Source organism: Geospiza fortis, unplaced genomic scaffold (assembly GCF_000277835.1).
Source record: "Geospiza fortis unplaced genomic scaffold, GeoFor_1.0 scaffold104, whole genome shotgun sequence".
In the NCBI taxonomy this organism is placed as follows: domain Eukaryota; kingdom Metazoa; phylum Chordata; class Aves; order Passeriformes; family Thraupidae; genus Geospiza; species Geospiza fortis.
Genome location: NW_005054325.1, coordinates 4670914 through 4687282, shown reverse-complemented (window position 1 = coordinate 4687282; position 16369 = coordinate 4670914). Strand labels below are relative to the sequence as shown.

The 16369-nt window shown below is 38.1% G+C and overlaps 1 protein-coding gene across 2 annotated transcripts in view; it reads right to left on the bottom strand.

Annotated features, from left to right (window-relative positions):
• The window catches only part of KIF13A (kinesin family member 13A), a 103835-nt gene that overhangs the window by 62288 nt on the left and 25178 nt on the right, over positions 1 to 16369 (bottom strand). For both annotated transcript variants that reach the window (XM_031056953.1, XM_031056954.1), the window contains exon 2: positions 1650 to 1662. In XM_031056953.1, coding sequence (XP_030912813.1) covers positions 1650 to 1662 — 13 coding nt within the window. The remainder of the gene's footprint in view (positions 1 to 1649; positions 1663 to 16369) is intronic.

Genomic DNA, 16369 nt, shown 5'->3' with positions numbered 1-16369 from the left:
TTGTCTGTGCAGCTATAAAATGTTCCAAATGTATGACCAATGCTTAATGGCCATTACTATCTGACCAAGAGCTGGCCAATTAATCACATTTTGCTTTCATTGAGAAGAGTCAGTCTGACAGGTTGGGTGCTGGCTGGTTCCTAAAAAAGAAAGGAAGGGAGAACAGAAGAAGGGAAGTTTTAATTTCATTTCAGGGCAGCTGTTCCTACAGCCCTCTTACAGCTGCTGATGGAGATAAGTAATACAGGAGATACACAAGGAAATGGCAGACAGAGTCTACACCAGTCAACTTAATGTCCATGGAAGCAATTAAAGAACTGAAAAAAAAAGTTGCTCACTATGACAAACATAAGACCTGTGACAGGGCTGAAGAATTGTGGAGAGAAAATCTGAAGGGACCCTGGTACACAGATCACAGATCTCAGCTCAGAACAACTGTTTTACCTTTGCCACAAAATTACACTTAAATGGAATGCTTGCAGAAATAGCAAAAGATAAAGCAAAATAGCATCCCAATATCCTTATATAAATTTTTCTATCACAGCTTCTGATACCTGAGCTACCAAGTGGATTTGGGAAAACAATTTATCCATGGCTGATGATAAAGTAGCCCATTAAAGGTAAAGAGACTTCCATTATTTACAAAATTTTATTTTAAAAACTTATGATTTTAAAATCAACTATGAGCAGTACCCCAAAAACTGTATAAATCAAGAAATCTCATACCACATCTTTATAAACTTAGCAATGCCAGTTTTCCCCAGATGGTACTAACCTTCTTCTGTCTCAATCTGGTAAATATTTCACATAATATCACAAATTTCAGCACTATGGCTTAAGGATATTAATGACCATCCAACTATACCTAACAATAATGTGACATTTACGCACAAGCCTGCAGCTGTTCTGGTTTTGTCAAGGAAACACAAGGCCATACGTAAGTTTTTACATAATATCCACAATAACTTTATCTGCCTATAATGGAACACAAATGATGCGCTACAGAAAATGAAGGCTCTTCTAAAAACAATGGGTTTTGGTGGAATTACAACAACAGAAAGAAGGAGAGATTTCTTCCTGATCAAACTCTCTTTTATTACGCATATCAACTGATAGAAAAATTTTATTAGATGTCCCAACAGGTACATTTCTCCTGCCCTTCCCTGCACTACGAAGAACACAGACAATCTTTTTATGTGAATTCTGGTGCACTTTGACAACTTTTACACTAATTACTAATTCCTGACTATTGTCAAGTGCAAACAAAAATGGTTTCTCTATTACCAGATGTTTTTTGTTGCCTTTTAAAAATAGTATTTGAACTTTTAAACAGAACTGTTTGTAACGAAATGTTTTACACACACTATTTATTCAGTCTTCCAAATGTTTTTACGACTGCATTAAAACGTTGGCTTGTCCTGGTCACAGCTTTAACAAGCCATGTGCCTTGCCTGCATGTCAGTTGGATTAAAATATATTCTTCTGAAATTCTGAAGCTTTTAACTTGGAAGTTTGAAGAACAGATTTTTTTAATTTTTTCCTTTTTTGAAGCCATGTTGTTCACATACTACAGCCCAATATGCCCAATACTTCTGCAGTGCTCAATATTTTCAAGCAGATACAAATGTAAAAAGAGACAAAATACTTACCTTTGGTGGTTTTCTAGATGATTGGCAATAAACCCAGCAGCAGTGATGAGAAGCATGAATACACCATTCACATAAAGAGAAGGGAACAAATAAAAAAAAAGAAACAAAGTCAGTGTATGTCATTACTATAATTTGAACTTTTTTTAAATCCACAATGTATTTAAGAGTAATAAGATCAGAAGATATTTAAATGAGATACCACATATTTTTAACCAGTAATTACTTAATTACTAATACTCTCCCACATTAAAAAGAAAGTACCAGATTCCTTATAGATATAAAAATCTAACAGAGCTGTGTTCCAGAAGAAAGACAAGTATCTGTTTTGTCATAAAATACGAAACACAGCCCATCTCTGGTGGCAAATAAACCGGGTCTGCAAACTGGCAGAGCAAGGTGCCAGGGTGAAGCCCCACTGAGTTCAGCAGTGCTACACAAACATGACCATGGTAAGAGTCAAGCAAATGTTTCTTGCAGAGATTACAGAAGAGAAGCAAAAGAAACCTGTGTAGGCTGTGCTCTCCCCAGTCACATAAAGCCCACACAGTGCACAAGAAACCACTGCAAAAACACCATCACCATTCACACCCAGCTCCAACGAGTGCTATCAGAAATAACACAGGGATGACAAACCCACAGTCAAAAGACAACAGCTCAAAGTACTTCAAATTGTCCTTAAATTCTTTCATGCTTTTGCTGGCAGGTATAAGGCCACATTATAAATTCAATCAGCTTGGGTTTTTCTGGTGGGATTGGTTTCAAGTGAGATCACGGCCCTGTCTCCCTGTGCAGCCCTCTGCTTCCTGATGCAATAGAGGAGGTGAACACACAGTGCAGAGCTAGACTGACTTAGGCCATTCATCAAGACTACAACCTTACGCATATGTTTAAATTATATATGGAAATAAGAAATAGCCACTCGCTCTTCACATCAAGGGAAAAAAAAGCATGGGTGAAGGAAAGGAAAGAAAGGAACATGTGGATGAAGAGGAAAAAAACACAATGAGAAAGGTCTATAGACAAACAACACAAGCAGAGAATGCAGTAAGGTTTATAAGATAAGGACACAGATGAAAGGTATAGCAACAGACACACAACACAAAATTCAAATATATCACATACATATTTCTGCACCCTCAGTGCAGAAACACCTGGGACCAAGCCATGCCTTCATCCACCAGTCTGTACAACCCCAAGCTGGGAGGAGGGCAGGGAAGACACAAAGCACTTTGAGCAGTTTTCTTAGCAACCCACAATACGAGGCTCAGCAAAAAACTCTGAAGGGACGCAAATCCACAAACACCTCTTGCACAATCTTTTCTGCCTACTCTCAGCTTGTACCTCAGATGACACATCTACCTGAAACAGAAGTTACAGAGCTGGGACACGGGACTGGTGTAATGCAAACATCGTTTGCCTCCAGCCAAACCACTTGCTGCAGCTTTACCCTTTCATTAGTGGTGGCAACACAGCTCAGTCCACGGCTAGCTCATGTACAGGTGGCTCTCAGAACTTGTGCAGAATGCACTCTTATCTATCTGAAAAATACATTTAGCTCTACCCTGAATATTACCATTTTAGTCCATTTTCAGATGTGATGCAATTACAATGTTATCAGCTTGTCTAGATGTGGGATTCACATTCTCTGAACCTCAAAGAAGCAGTGAGAGGAGAAAAGAATTCTCAAAACAATTCTTATCTCATTTGCTGCACCTGTGTTGTGCCAAAGTGGAATGCATTGTGGAAGATTGTTTACCTGAAGGGAATTGGTAACTGAATTCTGGTGTGAGTGTTTTGATTCACTGGCCAATTGAATCCATATGTGTGTGTCGGGACTGTCAGGTGACAGTCACAAGATTCTGGGCAGTTGAGTGCTTTGTGTAGATTCAGTTTAGATGTAATGTAATAGAGAATAATATAGTATAATAATGTAATTAATTAGCCTTCTGATAAGATGGGAGTCCTCCTCATCATTCCTCCCAGATGTCAGGCAAAAAGATCACTGATACCTAGACAGAGTCCCAGCACCACCTCTAAACTTAAAAGAGAAGTTCCTATTGAAAGAAGTCATCCAAAGCTTTTTGGAAAGCTTTTAAATACACTCATACCTTGAAAAATAATTTAGGATTATATCAGCTTTACTAGAGAATTCCTGATAGACTGATGTACAGATTCAGCAGAAGTCCTAAACAGTTTATTTGGAAGTAAAATCCAACAGAAAGTTTACCAACTGCTTTTTCTTCCTGGGATCATTCTTGTAAGGCCAAATTAGAAAAGGTACAGAACATCACTGAAGCGAATAAATGGTTTGACACATGATTCTTAACATATTTACTTAAGCAGTGTAAGCCACTACCTTTTTGGAAGTCTCCTCTAGCTTTACTTTGATGCCTATTTCAAGATAAGTGTTAATAGTCACTTTTTCAACCCCTGGTGGATGGCAGAGCTTCCCAGTAGCATCATTGATCTCTGGGATTTTAAAGCACAAGGAGCTGCAGCTTCCTACCATATGTCACATCCAAATGCTCCAAACTCTTAATACCAACTTCAGCAACTCTCTGCATCACTAACAGTAATATGATCAAAGGCCTCTGGAATAAGTCAGCTATATTAACTCACAGGATAGATTTTTAAGCTATTTGGATATATCAGCTAATCAACTCAGTGTAACCATCGTTCTGGCAGTGATTCAGATGGAAACACTCCAAAATACTTCAATCAAAGGACTCAAACGAATAACTAAAGAACTGTTTACAGTTTACCAGAAATCACATCTGTGGCAGCTTAAAGATGTACTATAAAATCCTGCATTAGCCTAACCAATTTTTGACATATATTTTTGTTTGCTTTGCTGTCTTTCTTTTAAAAATATGTGCTTCCTTACTTCTTTCCATTTCCAGCATTTTTCAGCTTCATAGATAATTGAAGCTGTCTCAATTTTTACCAAACAGTGACCACACAAATGTGGTCATTCAGCGTCACAGCTGGGGCTGGAGAAGCAGAGACACACACAATACACATACAGACATCAGATCAGAGACACAGCAACTAAAATGTTTATTTCCAGGAATTTTTAATTCCATGTCTAGTCATCCATGGTGTCAATGACAAGATACACGTATGACTTTTGAGTGACAACAAAATCTCCTCTGAAACAGACAGTTAGCAAATATTTCAGGAAATCAAAGTTACCTAACCTTGCAATGAATCTGCATCACAGCAGATTTTGGTTCAACCTGATGGGCATCTTCAATCTATACACTCAGACAGAAGACTGACTTTTTTAACATACCTGGAATTCAAAACCCAAGCAAATACAACCAGAGTCTGAAAAATATTCTTACAGGTCAAAGGAAAAGTATGGAATTCATGACCACAAAGCCCACTGAACTTCTGGAATTCCTTCTGCCTTTGTCCTTATGTCTTCATGACTTTAGTAAAATATCACTAGAATGATTTTCTAACCTTACTGAGCAGTAAGTAGGTAGGTAGGTACCTACTCAGGCTTTTTGTTTCACAACAGTACTAAGCCTCTCCTGCCCTGCTTGGCTAACACACATCAAGATCTCAGAGGGCTTTGCTACCTCAAACTTTAAGCTAGATAAAGAAAGATTGGCACAAACCTTTCTGTAACCTATGTCAACTTTCTATTCTGTTATCTCTTGCTGAGACTAAACTCAATACTTCCCACATTCACTAAGAGAAGTGACTCACAAAATGCCAGTTCTCATGTTCTATGTCAGCACATGAATGAGAAGTCTTCCTGACTGCACTCACATTTTCTCTCTAGCACCTCAACCCATTGCCTGTGACAGCACATCACAAGAGGAGTGCATTTTGCTAGCAGCTTAACAGCAGCAAAGGTTCTTTCTTCATTTCTTTAACTATCCTCAATCTCTCTCATAGGAGTCTCCTTTTGTCATACAAAAAGTTGATACAAGATGACACTGCATATTCTGACTAGAAAAAACGAGTCCCATGCAACAGGAAGCAAGAGAAGACACTTGCACTATGAGCATCCAGAAGTCTGTGATACTGTCATCTTAAAGACTTAGTAACTTTCCAAAAAAGACTTTTTTGTCTCGGTGATTGTAGTCAGTATTCCCAGCCAAATGTTGCTTCCACCAGAAGGAAAGACATTTTATACATCAAAAAAAAAAACCTTGAAAGAACTATTTTTTCTCTACATTTCATGTAATGAAGCTTCATCACCCCACCCACCCCCAACCCTCCATCAAGAAAGTCACCTTCAACAGGGACAAGGTACATTATAAAACGAACAGGTAGGTGTAAAACCAGCTACTCCACATTAAAGGACACAGAGGAACAAGGAGTCTCTGAAAAACAGGTCTTAGATTACTTGGAACATGCACACAGCCCAATTCATCTCCAATTCAACTGTTTTAAGCAGCCAAGTAGGTCACAATTGTACTATAATTATTTCTCATTTTGGAAAGTATTTGGGGTTTTTTTTCCTATACTTTCTCACATTAGTTAATCAAGATGAAGCAACCATAACCAGCTATTTTAAATAACCACACACAGTATCTATAAATGAATGAACCAGATGAGTTTGCAGCTCTTGTAAGCTGACTACACCGAAAGTCAACATCTAAGATGTTGTGTTTGAAAAAACTTTTTGCTCTCATCACATGTGAAACCACAGCAAATTCACGGTACTGACTGATTTCCCAAATATATAATTGTTTACATTTAGTGGTTACATAGTCATTGACATACTCTTCAGGGTCACTGGTCAAAAGAATTACTACGAGCATTTATTAACATATAAGAAGATGGAGAAAAGTCTTCAGGTCTTTTTTCAACTTTTGTCATATAAAATAGTCATTCCTCTGCAAGCACAAAGATGATCAAATTGCAAAGATCATCCTGAAAAAAATAATATTTCTTACATTTCACTGCTTCAGCATCTCTGGAGTCCAAAGACAGCCGTTCAAAACAAGTATTTTAGTATTTTGGAGTGGTTTTAAATTTGGTTTAGTTTTTTAAAATCAGGCTGCCTTACAGCTCAGGCTGAGCCTGTCACCAGCACTGTGTGCTTGCCTCACTCAATGGCAGAGTACAAGGGAGCAGACCCATGGAAGGATAGTTGTAAGGAGTGTGCCTTGCTGTCCAGGACAGAAGTAACTGCACTGTTTGTTTATCCATGCGCGTGCAGCTTCCAGAGTGGCAGCAGCAGGGACAGCAAGCACTCAGCACTAACTGCAGTGTCAATTATGTAGAAGCAGGAAGATCATGTTTCTCCTATCTTTCACAGTAAGGTCATGCAGCTCTAGGGCCCTTCCTTGTCCCCTGGTTTATCACTGCAGGCTGTTACCTGCAGGCCTGATACCAGCACCTTAAAAAACGAGGCTTTATATTATTGATGAACACTGTACTAAACTACCCAGATAAAGATCACAGTCTGCCACAGCAGCAGTTTCAGGTGCTTATACTACTGATAGTACACCACTTTCTCTACAAAGAACACAGAAAAAGAACAGTTACTTGCCCATTTCTCCCATAAGTTTTCTCAGCAGAGTAAAGTAAATGGCAGAGGCAATGTCCTTAAAGGGATCAGCATCCCACTTTTGTGTTTGTCTGGGGGGTACCTCCTGTACAGCTGACTAATGAAGCTGGCATCATGATTCCTTAGCACAATTCTTGGAAGAGTTACTTTACATACGGCGTGAGCACACATACATCCACAAATATAAATAGTTATTTTATATTCTTGCATAAGGTGAACAGCACATGCCCTGTTTAATCCTCCTACCCAGCAAAAGCCTGTTCTATAGACAAAACAATCCTTTGAAGAACAGCAAAAAAACCCCAAACATTTTAACAAAGCAATTTGAGCAAGTGCCTGCATAATAAGGTGGTAGCTGATCGTAATCAGAAACACCGTGAGAAACAGACACATACTCTAATAATAAGTTGTTCTCACACGCTTTCCAGAAACCTACCACATGCAAAGAGACAAAAGTCAGACACTGAAATCAGAAATGACAAATACTGCAGTACAAGTTAAACAAAACAGACATTACAGTAGCAGTGACTTCCATGACACAAAGGAAACAAAGATGCTTGGGTATTTCACCATAACAGGGTTCCACTGAAGTTCAGTCACTACAGTAAGGAAACAAACCATAATCTGCAGATTATGAAACCAACCCAAGCTCATTAAAGTAAGTGAAAGGCATAATATTCTGACATTTACAAGATGGAAGACAAAGTGACAGTTGTCCAGGAACATCATTAGTTGCTAACTTACCTTCACTCCCAAATTCTGAGTATTTTTGCTGCCCAAGGCATTATTATTCCAATGCCAACAATTTGTTGATGCGAAGTTCAAGTGTTTCTAACCTTTACACAGAAGCCTTGATGTCATGTAAAAACAAGTTTCTATTGACAGCCCAGAAGAAGACAGACCTGGCCTGCATGCAACTGCACATCACACTGCAAACAGCAACTGCCTTAAGAGAGCAGTCACCACCCATCAGCAGATTAATTTATTACTTTGCTAGAAAACTCACTAAAAAACTAAAATCTGAATACTCTCCCACACAAAATAAGTTGGGGCTTTAACAACCCATTTCAGTTAATTTGTTTAGTTTCACTGAAAAGGCAAAAACTAAAATTGTCACTCTGCTCTGAGACTCAAGAGCTTTAATGCAATACTGCTGAGACCCCATCTAGAACCCCCCCCCAAGTTTAATGATCTATTTTCACCAAGTCTTTAATCATGCTAATTCAAAACTTATCCAAGACTCTAGTTATGGTAATGAAAACCTGCTACACCAATTACAAATAGTAAAACCACAAATATAACAAGCTTGTTCTTACTAACATCCAGCTATAGCCTCATGACAAAGAGGCAAAGGAAAGTCTACCTAATATTCCCTGGTACATTACCAAGTAGTCCTGCCCCTTTTAAAACCAATTCTTTCCCCCTCCATTTCAATAAAACTGCAAGTACAAGAATCTAAACAAGTAGATTTTTACCACACAATCAGGTTTAACTTATCAGGACAAGGAAATGAGGGAGGGGAAAAAGAATCTGATCTCAGAACCCAAGATCTATTAGCCCTTAAGAGCAGTCTCCAAGGAATGATTCTTAGCCTGAATGCAATGAAACTGCTGTCAGAGCAAACATGCTACAGGTCTGGAAAGTATGTGGAAACATATTCTAGGAGTGTTAATAAAATTGCAGTGGCATTTATTAGGCATCTGCTATTCTTATCCTGTTGCATTTATTACCAGTGCTCTTGAGGAGAAAACACCCTAAGCAATAACTGGCATTTCAACTCTGCACAATCTCTATGGAGACTCTCACCCAGCCCATCACTGGAGTTGGCTACTGACAGCTATTAACTACATCTTAAGTTTCCCACATCAATGGAAAATGTCCCCTTCCAACACTACTACTCCTTCAGCATTCCTTCAGAAATGCTGCTTGAAAGAACCATCAAAACACCAGTGAAGATATACCCCTTGTGGAAGTAGCACTCAAAGCTTTTGAAAAATATACTGCTATTTTATCACTATATACAGTACTTAATCCAAGACAGATGACTTCCAAGGGTATGTGAAAAAAATTTGATAAGCAACATAGCATTTTGTAAATTAAATTTGACTTTGTTAGCTTGCTTGTTCAAAACTCAGGCATTACAATTTGCTGAAAGGACATAAACAGAGCAATTAACAGCTTCACTGACATGGCAGAAGACAGAAGATCTCTTGTCAGTAGAAAGACTGTACCAGAATGAACTAAAGCATAGGTGTAAATCAAGTAACTGGATCCGAACTTTGGCTGTAACACCTTACTTTCCCCAACAACTGGAAAAAAAAGACAAAGAACCCACTCTTTTGAATACAAGAGAAGCATATTTTTCATACTCAGTCAGGACAAGGATATTGTTGAGAAGTTACTGCATGTGCACTAGTCCTGACCATGTATTCTGACTGGACAATAGACAAGAACCCCAAGGTTTCACTGTCACATTCCTGTGTCATAAGAGGGAAAACTACCATTCAATTGTCATCTACTTTATTTTACTAATGAGATTTCAAGAGAGATGCTAATTGGATTTGACACTTCATCCTTTCACACAGCTTTGCAACCCTATGTTAGCATTCTTCAAACAGCTGCAGTATGAAAAAGTTATCTGAGATTCAGCAAAACTCACAGATTACTGTTTTTGTTTCATCCTAGCCTGTGTTTTTATTGACATGAATACTGAACGAACTTATCAGAAGGAAAATACTGTTTATTAATTTGTAATTAAAATTAAAACTAAAGTCTGATGACAATACACTTTAGCACAGCAAATTCACCAAAAGCATTTTGCAAAAAAAATAGTCTTATCTCAGCTGGCTGCAACACCAGCTGTTTTGGTAACTTTGAGATGACATTATTTGCTTTAACAGCCAGCATTAACAACTGCTACCATTTATCAGAAAGTGGACATAATACAGAGAAAGATGATGATGGTGATTCATGGGATGAATAAAGTTTATTGTGTGGAACAATATACCAAGAATGCCAACTCAAATCAACTCTAAATAAATAGTAAGATTTCCTGAGCTGTTGCAGGACAAACACCTAAAAGTAGTGAGGACACTTTATTTTTATACAGCACTCATGCAAGCGACACCTCTAGAAATCTCTCCACAGAGTTCTGCAAAGCTTAAGAAGCAACCCAGTGTGTGCCATGAAACGAACCACACAATTAATCCAAAGGCTAGAAAGTCTTCATGGTGTGAGCTCCAAGTTTACCACTTAACAGATCAGGCAGGTAACCACCTTTACAGAGAGATGACATCAAACACTAAGTTACTGAATCTATCATGGAAAGGTACAACCTGAGAGCATTTCTACAATCTGAAAATAGATAATCCCCAGCAGAGATGAGTGGCAACTGCTATGGCACTAAGAGTTGGGGTTTTTTTCATCTGAGGACCTCTGACAGAGATTAGATGCCTTTCTAGTAGATATCAGAAACATAAAAGAGAACATCCTACATACCAAGGGATGTGAGAAAAAAAGTATTTAACAGGCTCCCCTTCTCCAGTGAGCTGTGAATTTGTGACAATTTCTATAAATATTATGTTACTTTGAGCCACAAGCATTTCAGTTTTTTACAGCAAAGCTTGCAGGCCAGGCCCCTCTAGCAAGCATTATGGGATGTATGTACCATGTACTTGGTGGAAATGACAACCACCTCCTTGTCAGATGCTTTACAATAAATCACAAATTACACAAGTGACAAACACACCACCCTTCTAATCAACCACTACAACAAGCATGGAAAAAGATGCCAAGATCCCTAAATCTTCCTGGACTGAAAAATGAAGTACACACTGCTTTTGTACAAAAAAATAGGAAATATTTAGACTTGTAGCAGCACTACAAGTCTAACATCTTTGCAGGGCTAAAGAAACAAGGATCATCTTATGACTGAAATATATTAACAGATAACAAATTAAAAGACCCAAATGATATTTCAATCCAATATTAAGAAAATTCTTCTGCTAGATCTAATTGAATTCTAAATGGTTGAATTCATGTTCTTAAAGAAGCCTGGCTTGACATGATGAGGAATAATAAAATCACAAGAAAAAAAATTAAGTATTAGGAACTGGAGTAATTTTCCTGTGAGAAGAGCTGGCATTGAGGAAGCTGGCATTGTTCAGCCTGGAGAAGAGAAGGCTTGAGGGGAATCTCATTAAAGTATATAAATATCTGAGAGAGGGTGTAAAGAGGAGGGAGCCAGGCTTTTTTCAGTGGTGCCCAGTAACAGGACTAGAGACAATGGGTACACATTGAAACAAAGGAGGCTCCATTTTCTCACTCTGAGTGTGATCAAGTACAGGCACAGGCTGCCCACAGAGGTTGTAGACTCAAAAGCTGTCTGGATACAGTCCTGCTCAAGTTGTTCTAGGAGGCCCTACTTGAGCAGAGGGGTTGAGCTGGGGGTTCAACCAGATGGCCTCCAACCTCAACACTCTTGTAAAAAAGCTAAAATCACTTTTTAAAGATGTGGTACAAAGCAGTAGCATGGATGCTACATATATAAATATATAAAAATATGGCTATATAAATGTATAAAATATAATCTGCAAGGCTTGAGACTCAAGAACTTTTAACCATTACTATCATTCCAGACTTATGTCAATTTTAAAGAAATCAATAAAAAAAGACCTCTAAAAATCCTTAGACCATGTGTTCCCACATCAACCCATATATAGCAGTTTCACATACACACAAAAAAAAGTCAACGTAATATAAAATTTGTGGCAACTCAGCAACCTTCAGTGGGGTTTCATACCTGGTTTTTATGACCAAATTCTGTCCACATCTCCAAAAAAATACAAGCAGTCTTCTGCGAAGAATATTATTCACTGTGCTCATCAAGTAAAGTTACCAGGCCAGGCTGGGAATCCAGGTTTCACCTCTCAATTTTCAGTGAACAAGCTTTGACAGTACTACTTTTAACATCACAGTAGCAAATTCTCTCGTTCTAAGCAGATGGTCACAGCCATTACAAAGGAAGTGACAGTACAGCTGCAGTGGAAATGAAATGCCTAAAGACAGACTCTGAAAAAATACTCAGTAAGACTGAGAAGGGATAAGGTACAAATTAGAATAAATCTTAAAAGATTTGCATGCGCAAGTCAGCAATGTAAATGGGTAAAACAGACAAAGCTGATTTACTGCTGACTTTACACAGAGACTCTCCTATAGAGGGAAGACAGTTACAGCTTTGAAGTGCCTCAGTGGAGAATGAGTCCACAGCTAAATGCCAGCATTTGTAGTGCTTAACTCAAAAACAGAAGAGCAGCTTAATTTATTTGTTTTGTTACAATAGACTTCACTTTTACAATACCCAAAAGAGTTGGCCTCTGTCCCATAAAAATTTCAATTCATTTGAAAACTAACAGCAATACTACAGTGCAGGTCAAGAGTAAAATTCCTGATTAAGTTAACAAGCAGTTTTCAATGTAAGAAACAGTGATTTCAAAGAGTAAATGTGAACTCACAGGATTACAAGCACAGCAAGAATGCCATTTACAAGGCAGTAGAAGTCATCTCAGACCTCACAGACATTGATGGCTTTTAGAAAGTCTAGAAAGAGGTCACAAAATAATGGTACACAAGTCATTAATGTGATCAGACACTTAAGAACCAAAATGGATTTTCAGTATTCCTGAAAAGACAGAAACAAAAAAATATTTGTGTGTATTCTTACAGCTAAAGAGTGAGTTTACATCTGCCAATACACATTAGCTGGCTGAATAAAGCAATAAAACAGAGAGCAAGAATCTCCATGTCGTATAATCTATAATTGTCACAAGCAACAATGCCATGAAGTCTTTTGAGATTGAGTAGCCTTCCATGAGGCAGAACAGCATTGACTTTGAATTATTTTGACTGAATTATATTTTGTCCAGAAAGCTTTCCCAAATTTTGATAGTGAAGAAATTGAATCCATTTGTTTTGTTCTAGTATCAACACTGTCCTGTAATTTAACCCTTCAATCAAACTTGGCTTTCTACATGTGCTGTCATATGTTGCACTTCCCTCGCAGCTCAAAACACATTTCTACATACGGAGGTTTGGCAGTTCTCCTCCTCTTCAAATCAGTTTGAATTTATACTTCTTAAGCATAGTGAACCTAAAATACAGAGAATACAACAAAAGTCCAAAATATTATCAAGTCCAATACTACCAAGAGTCTCTTAGAATGGCATTGTTCCTATGTTGCATTCATACTGAGCTGTTCATGAGGGAACATTTGCATTTTAAAAAATTGGAAAATACAGAAAGAAAAAATCTTCCTGCACAGAAAGCATAACTCCTTCCAAACTTTGCTATATTCCTTCAGTACTCTTGAAGAACTGTTGCCTAACTCTTCTGTGAATTGCAAAGGGAAAAATCATTACACATTTTGGTTTGCATTAGAGACCAGAAAGGAGGTGACAACCACAGAAATTGCTTTATTTTAGAAACCTGAAACTAGCAAAAAAACTTTAGGAACTTTTAGCTGGCAAATTTTTTCTGAGAATATCTCAGACAAATGAAAACCTTGAAAGCAGAGATTGTATCTTTAATTAGGTTGCAGGCGAAATAGTTTTATCTCTGCAAGAGATGGAGGAGGAGGAAAAACAGGTAAGGTTTCATGTGTGTACCCTCTTTCAGGTCTGAGGCAGAATGAGTAAACTTCAGACTAAGACACTGGCAACAGTTGCTCTAAGAATACCTCAGTGTAATTGCCCAAGAGGCAAAGCCAGTTTAAGAAGTTACTGCTCTTCTCCAACCTCTTGTTCCTAGCTCCATGCCACAGCCTCTCACATTCTGCTTATACTTCTGTCAGAAAAATGCTAGGCAATGGGAGGCCTGGGGGAAGGTTAATTTGCTTCGATGTTTTTTATTTGAAAAATTATCTTAGTTTTACAGAACCAGAAACCAGCTGTACCAATGCAGGGAATGTACACAGCAAGCTTCAATGTGCAAGGAACCCAGGGAGAGGGGGTGAAGCTGTACTGGCTGTTAGACCACTGCCAACATTCACAGAAGGGGCAGATCCTGCCTCTGACAGCCATCAGGTCCTTTAATCAAGCCACCTGATGAACACAGCAGAAAACCCAGCAGCAGCCTAGTGCAGCTGCAAAACACAGGTGTTCTCACCAGCCATGGACAGTGAGAAACTACAGATGGAATTGACTGGTATATTTAACCTTAATGGCCTTCAATGACTGGGATTTAATATATTAATATAATTATTAATTATAAATATATACATAATTATAAAAATTACCTTTAATACCTATTAATATATATATTATTATAATTATTGCCTTTAATCAGATTTCTGAGAGTTGACATTCTGTGGCAAAGCACATAGTTTAATTATAGACATATCTTTGTACTTGCTCTGAATCCACCTTCTAATAATTTCAGTTAAAGTCCCACAGTCCTTGTAAGGCAATGGGCAGCAAATCCTTTCTACTGTTGTTCATGGATGTATAGATCTCTAACCACATCCCTTTGCCTCCCCAAGCTGTCTTCTTCTAGACTAAAGACTTCCTTATTATTGGTTCTTCATGTAGAAGTGGTCTGTAAGCTCACCACCCTTACTGCCCAGTTCCAGCAGATGTTTTTGAGACAGGAGGGCCAGAATAAAACACAATGGTGAAGAGCACTTTGGAGCTATACAGAGACATGAAACTCCATCCTTCATGCTCTCTCCCAACATGCTTTCCCAGTAGGTCATGTCAGTCTCTTGCCATTTTTCACCCACTTGCTGAGCACTGAGCTGAGGTTTCACTCAAATGAGCACAACTCTAAAGTGATTCGCCTGGGAACAGGGAGCCCAGAAACCATGGGTGGGTACATAAGGTCAGAAGAGCTTTGTGTTTCACAGTGAGTTTCATGTATCCCTTTATCATTCAGCCACAACCCACCTGAAGGCATCCCATAGCTTTCTGTGGCTGCCACAGCACAACAGCAACCACATCAACACTGTCTTGCCAATATATTCCATCACACCCATACCCACCCCTTCTGCCCTTCATTTATAAAAGAAGAAATACCAGACCAAGCAGAACTCTTCACGATTCTGCACAAGATGTTCAGGGGTGAAAAAAAGGATTTTGGTTGGACATGTGGCTCATGCCTGCCGAGTCTGTTACTTTTATTAAGTGGAAGAAGCTAAAAGTCATAAGTCTGTGGGTTGTAGCTGGCTTCTTTTCCTCCAAAACACTTGAAGCACGAATATCTGTGCCTTGATAGTTTAAAATAACTCACTGGAACTGTAAAATTATTTTGAGTATTGAATCTTCTAGAAGTCTTTATAAAAACAGGCTAAGGAAACTTGCACATCCCTTCCAAATGGAGCAAAATTATGTGCAAAACCTTGGCTAAACTATACTACACCCAATACCATTCATATAGGAATTGCCAAAAAGCAATGTAGAAAATAAGTTTGAATCCTAAAAATGCTATCAATATTTTTGCTAGACACTAGGTTTTTACACTAAATTAAGTGTTGATAAGTTAATTACAGAACTTCTTGGTCAGCTCCTCCCAATTATCTGAAATGATGATGCCACAAGTAGAACACCATTTGCTCTTGTTTTCAGAAGAAAAAGATGCAGATTAAAAACATCCAGCACTTAGAAAGTTAGAAAAGCACTTAGAAAAGAAGATACAAAAGTCCAAAAACCAAAATGACAGTACTGACTTTTGGCATATCCTTCAAAAGCAAAATATCCTTCTACCTTTGGACCTGTACATACAATCAAATCTAAAGCTTGGGACATGAAGCAATGGTCAGTGCTCTTTTTTAATTTAAATATATTGCAAACAAATTATGTGGCATCATCCAATTCAAATGCTGCATCCAAGAAATTGTATTCCAGAAGAAAAAAAAAGCAAGGCTAGAGACAGTATATCCAAGGGACAGAAAATATTTGCTTTATTTTCAGTTTTCTTCTCAACAGGTTGCAATGGAATATAATACAAACATCTTATCTTTTCTACTCCTCACTTTCCAAATACTGAGATCAAGATAAGTGAAACACACAAAAGCTTTCTTCAAATACAGCTTTCAATATCTATTATTACAGTATAAACTGAGTGGCTACATTCTGGGATTGCAATTTTGTTTTTATTTATTGTACATTGTGCTACCTCTGACAAAAATGGATGTTCTTTG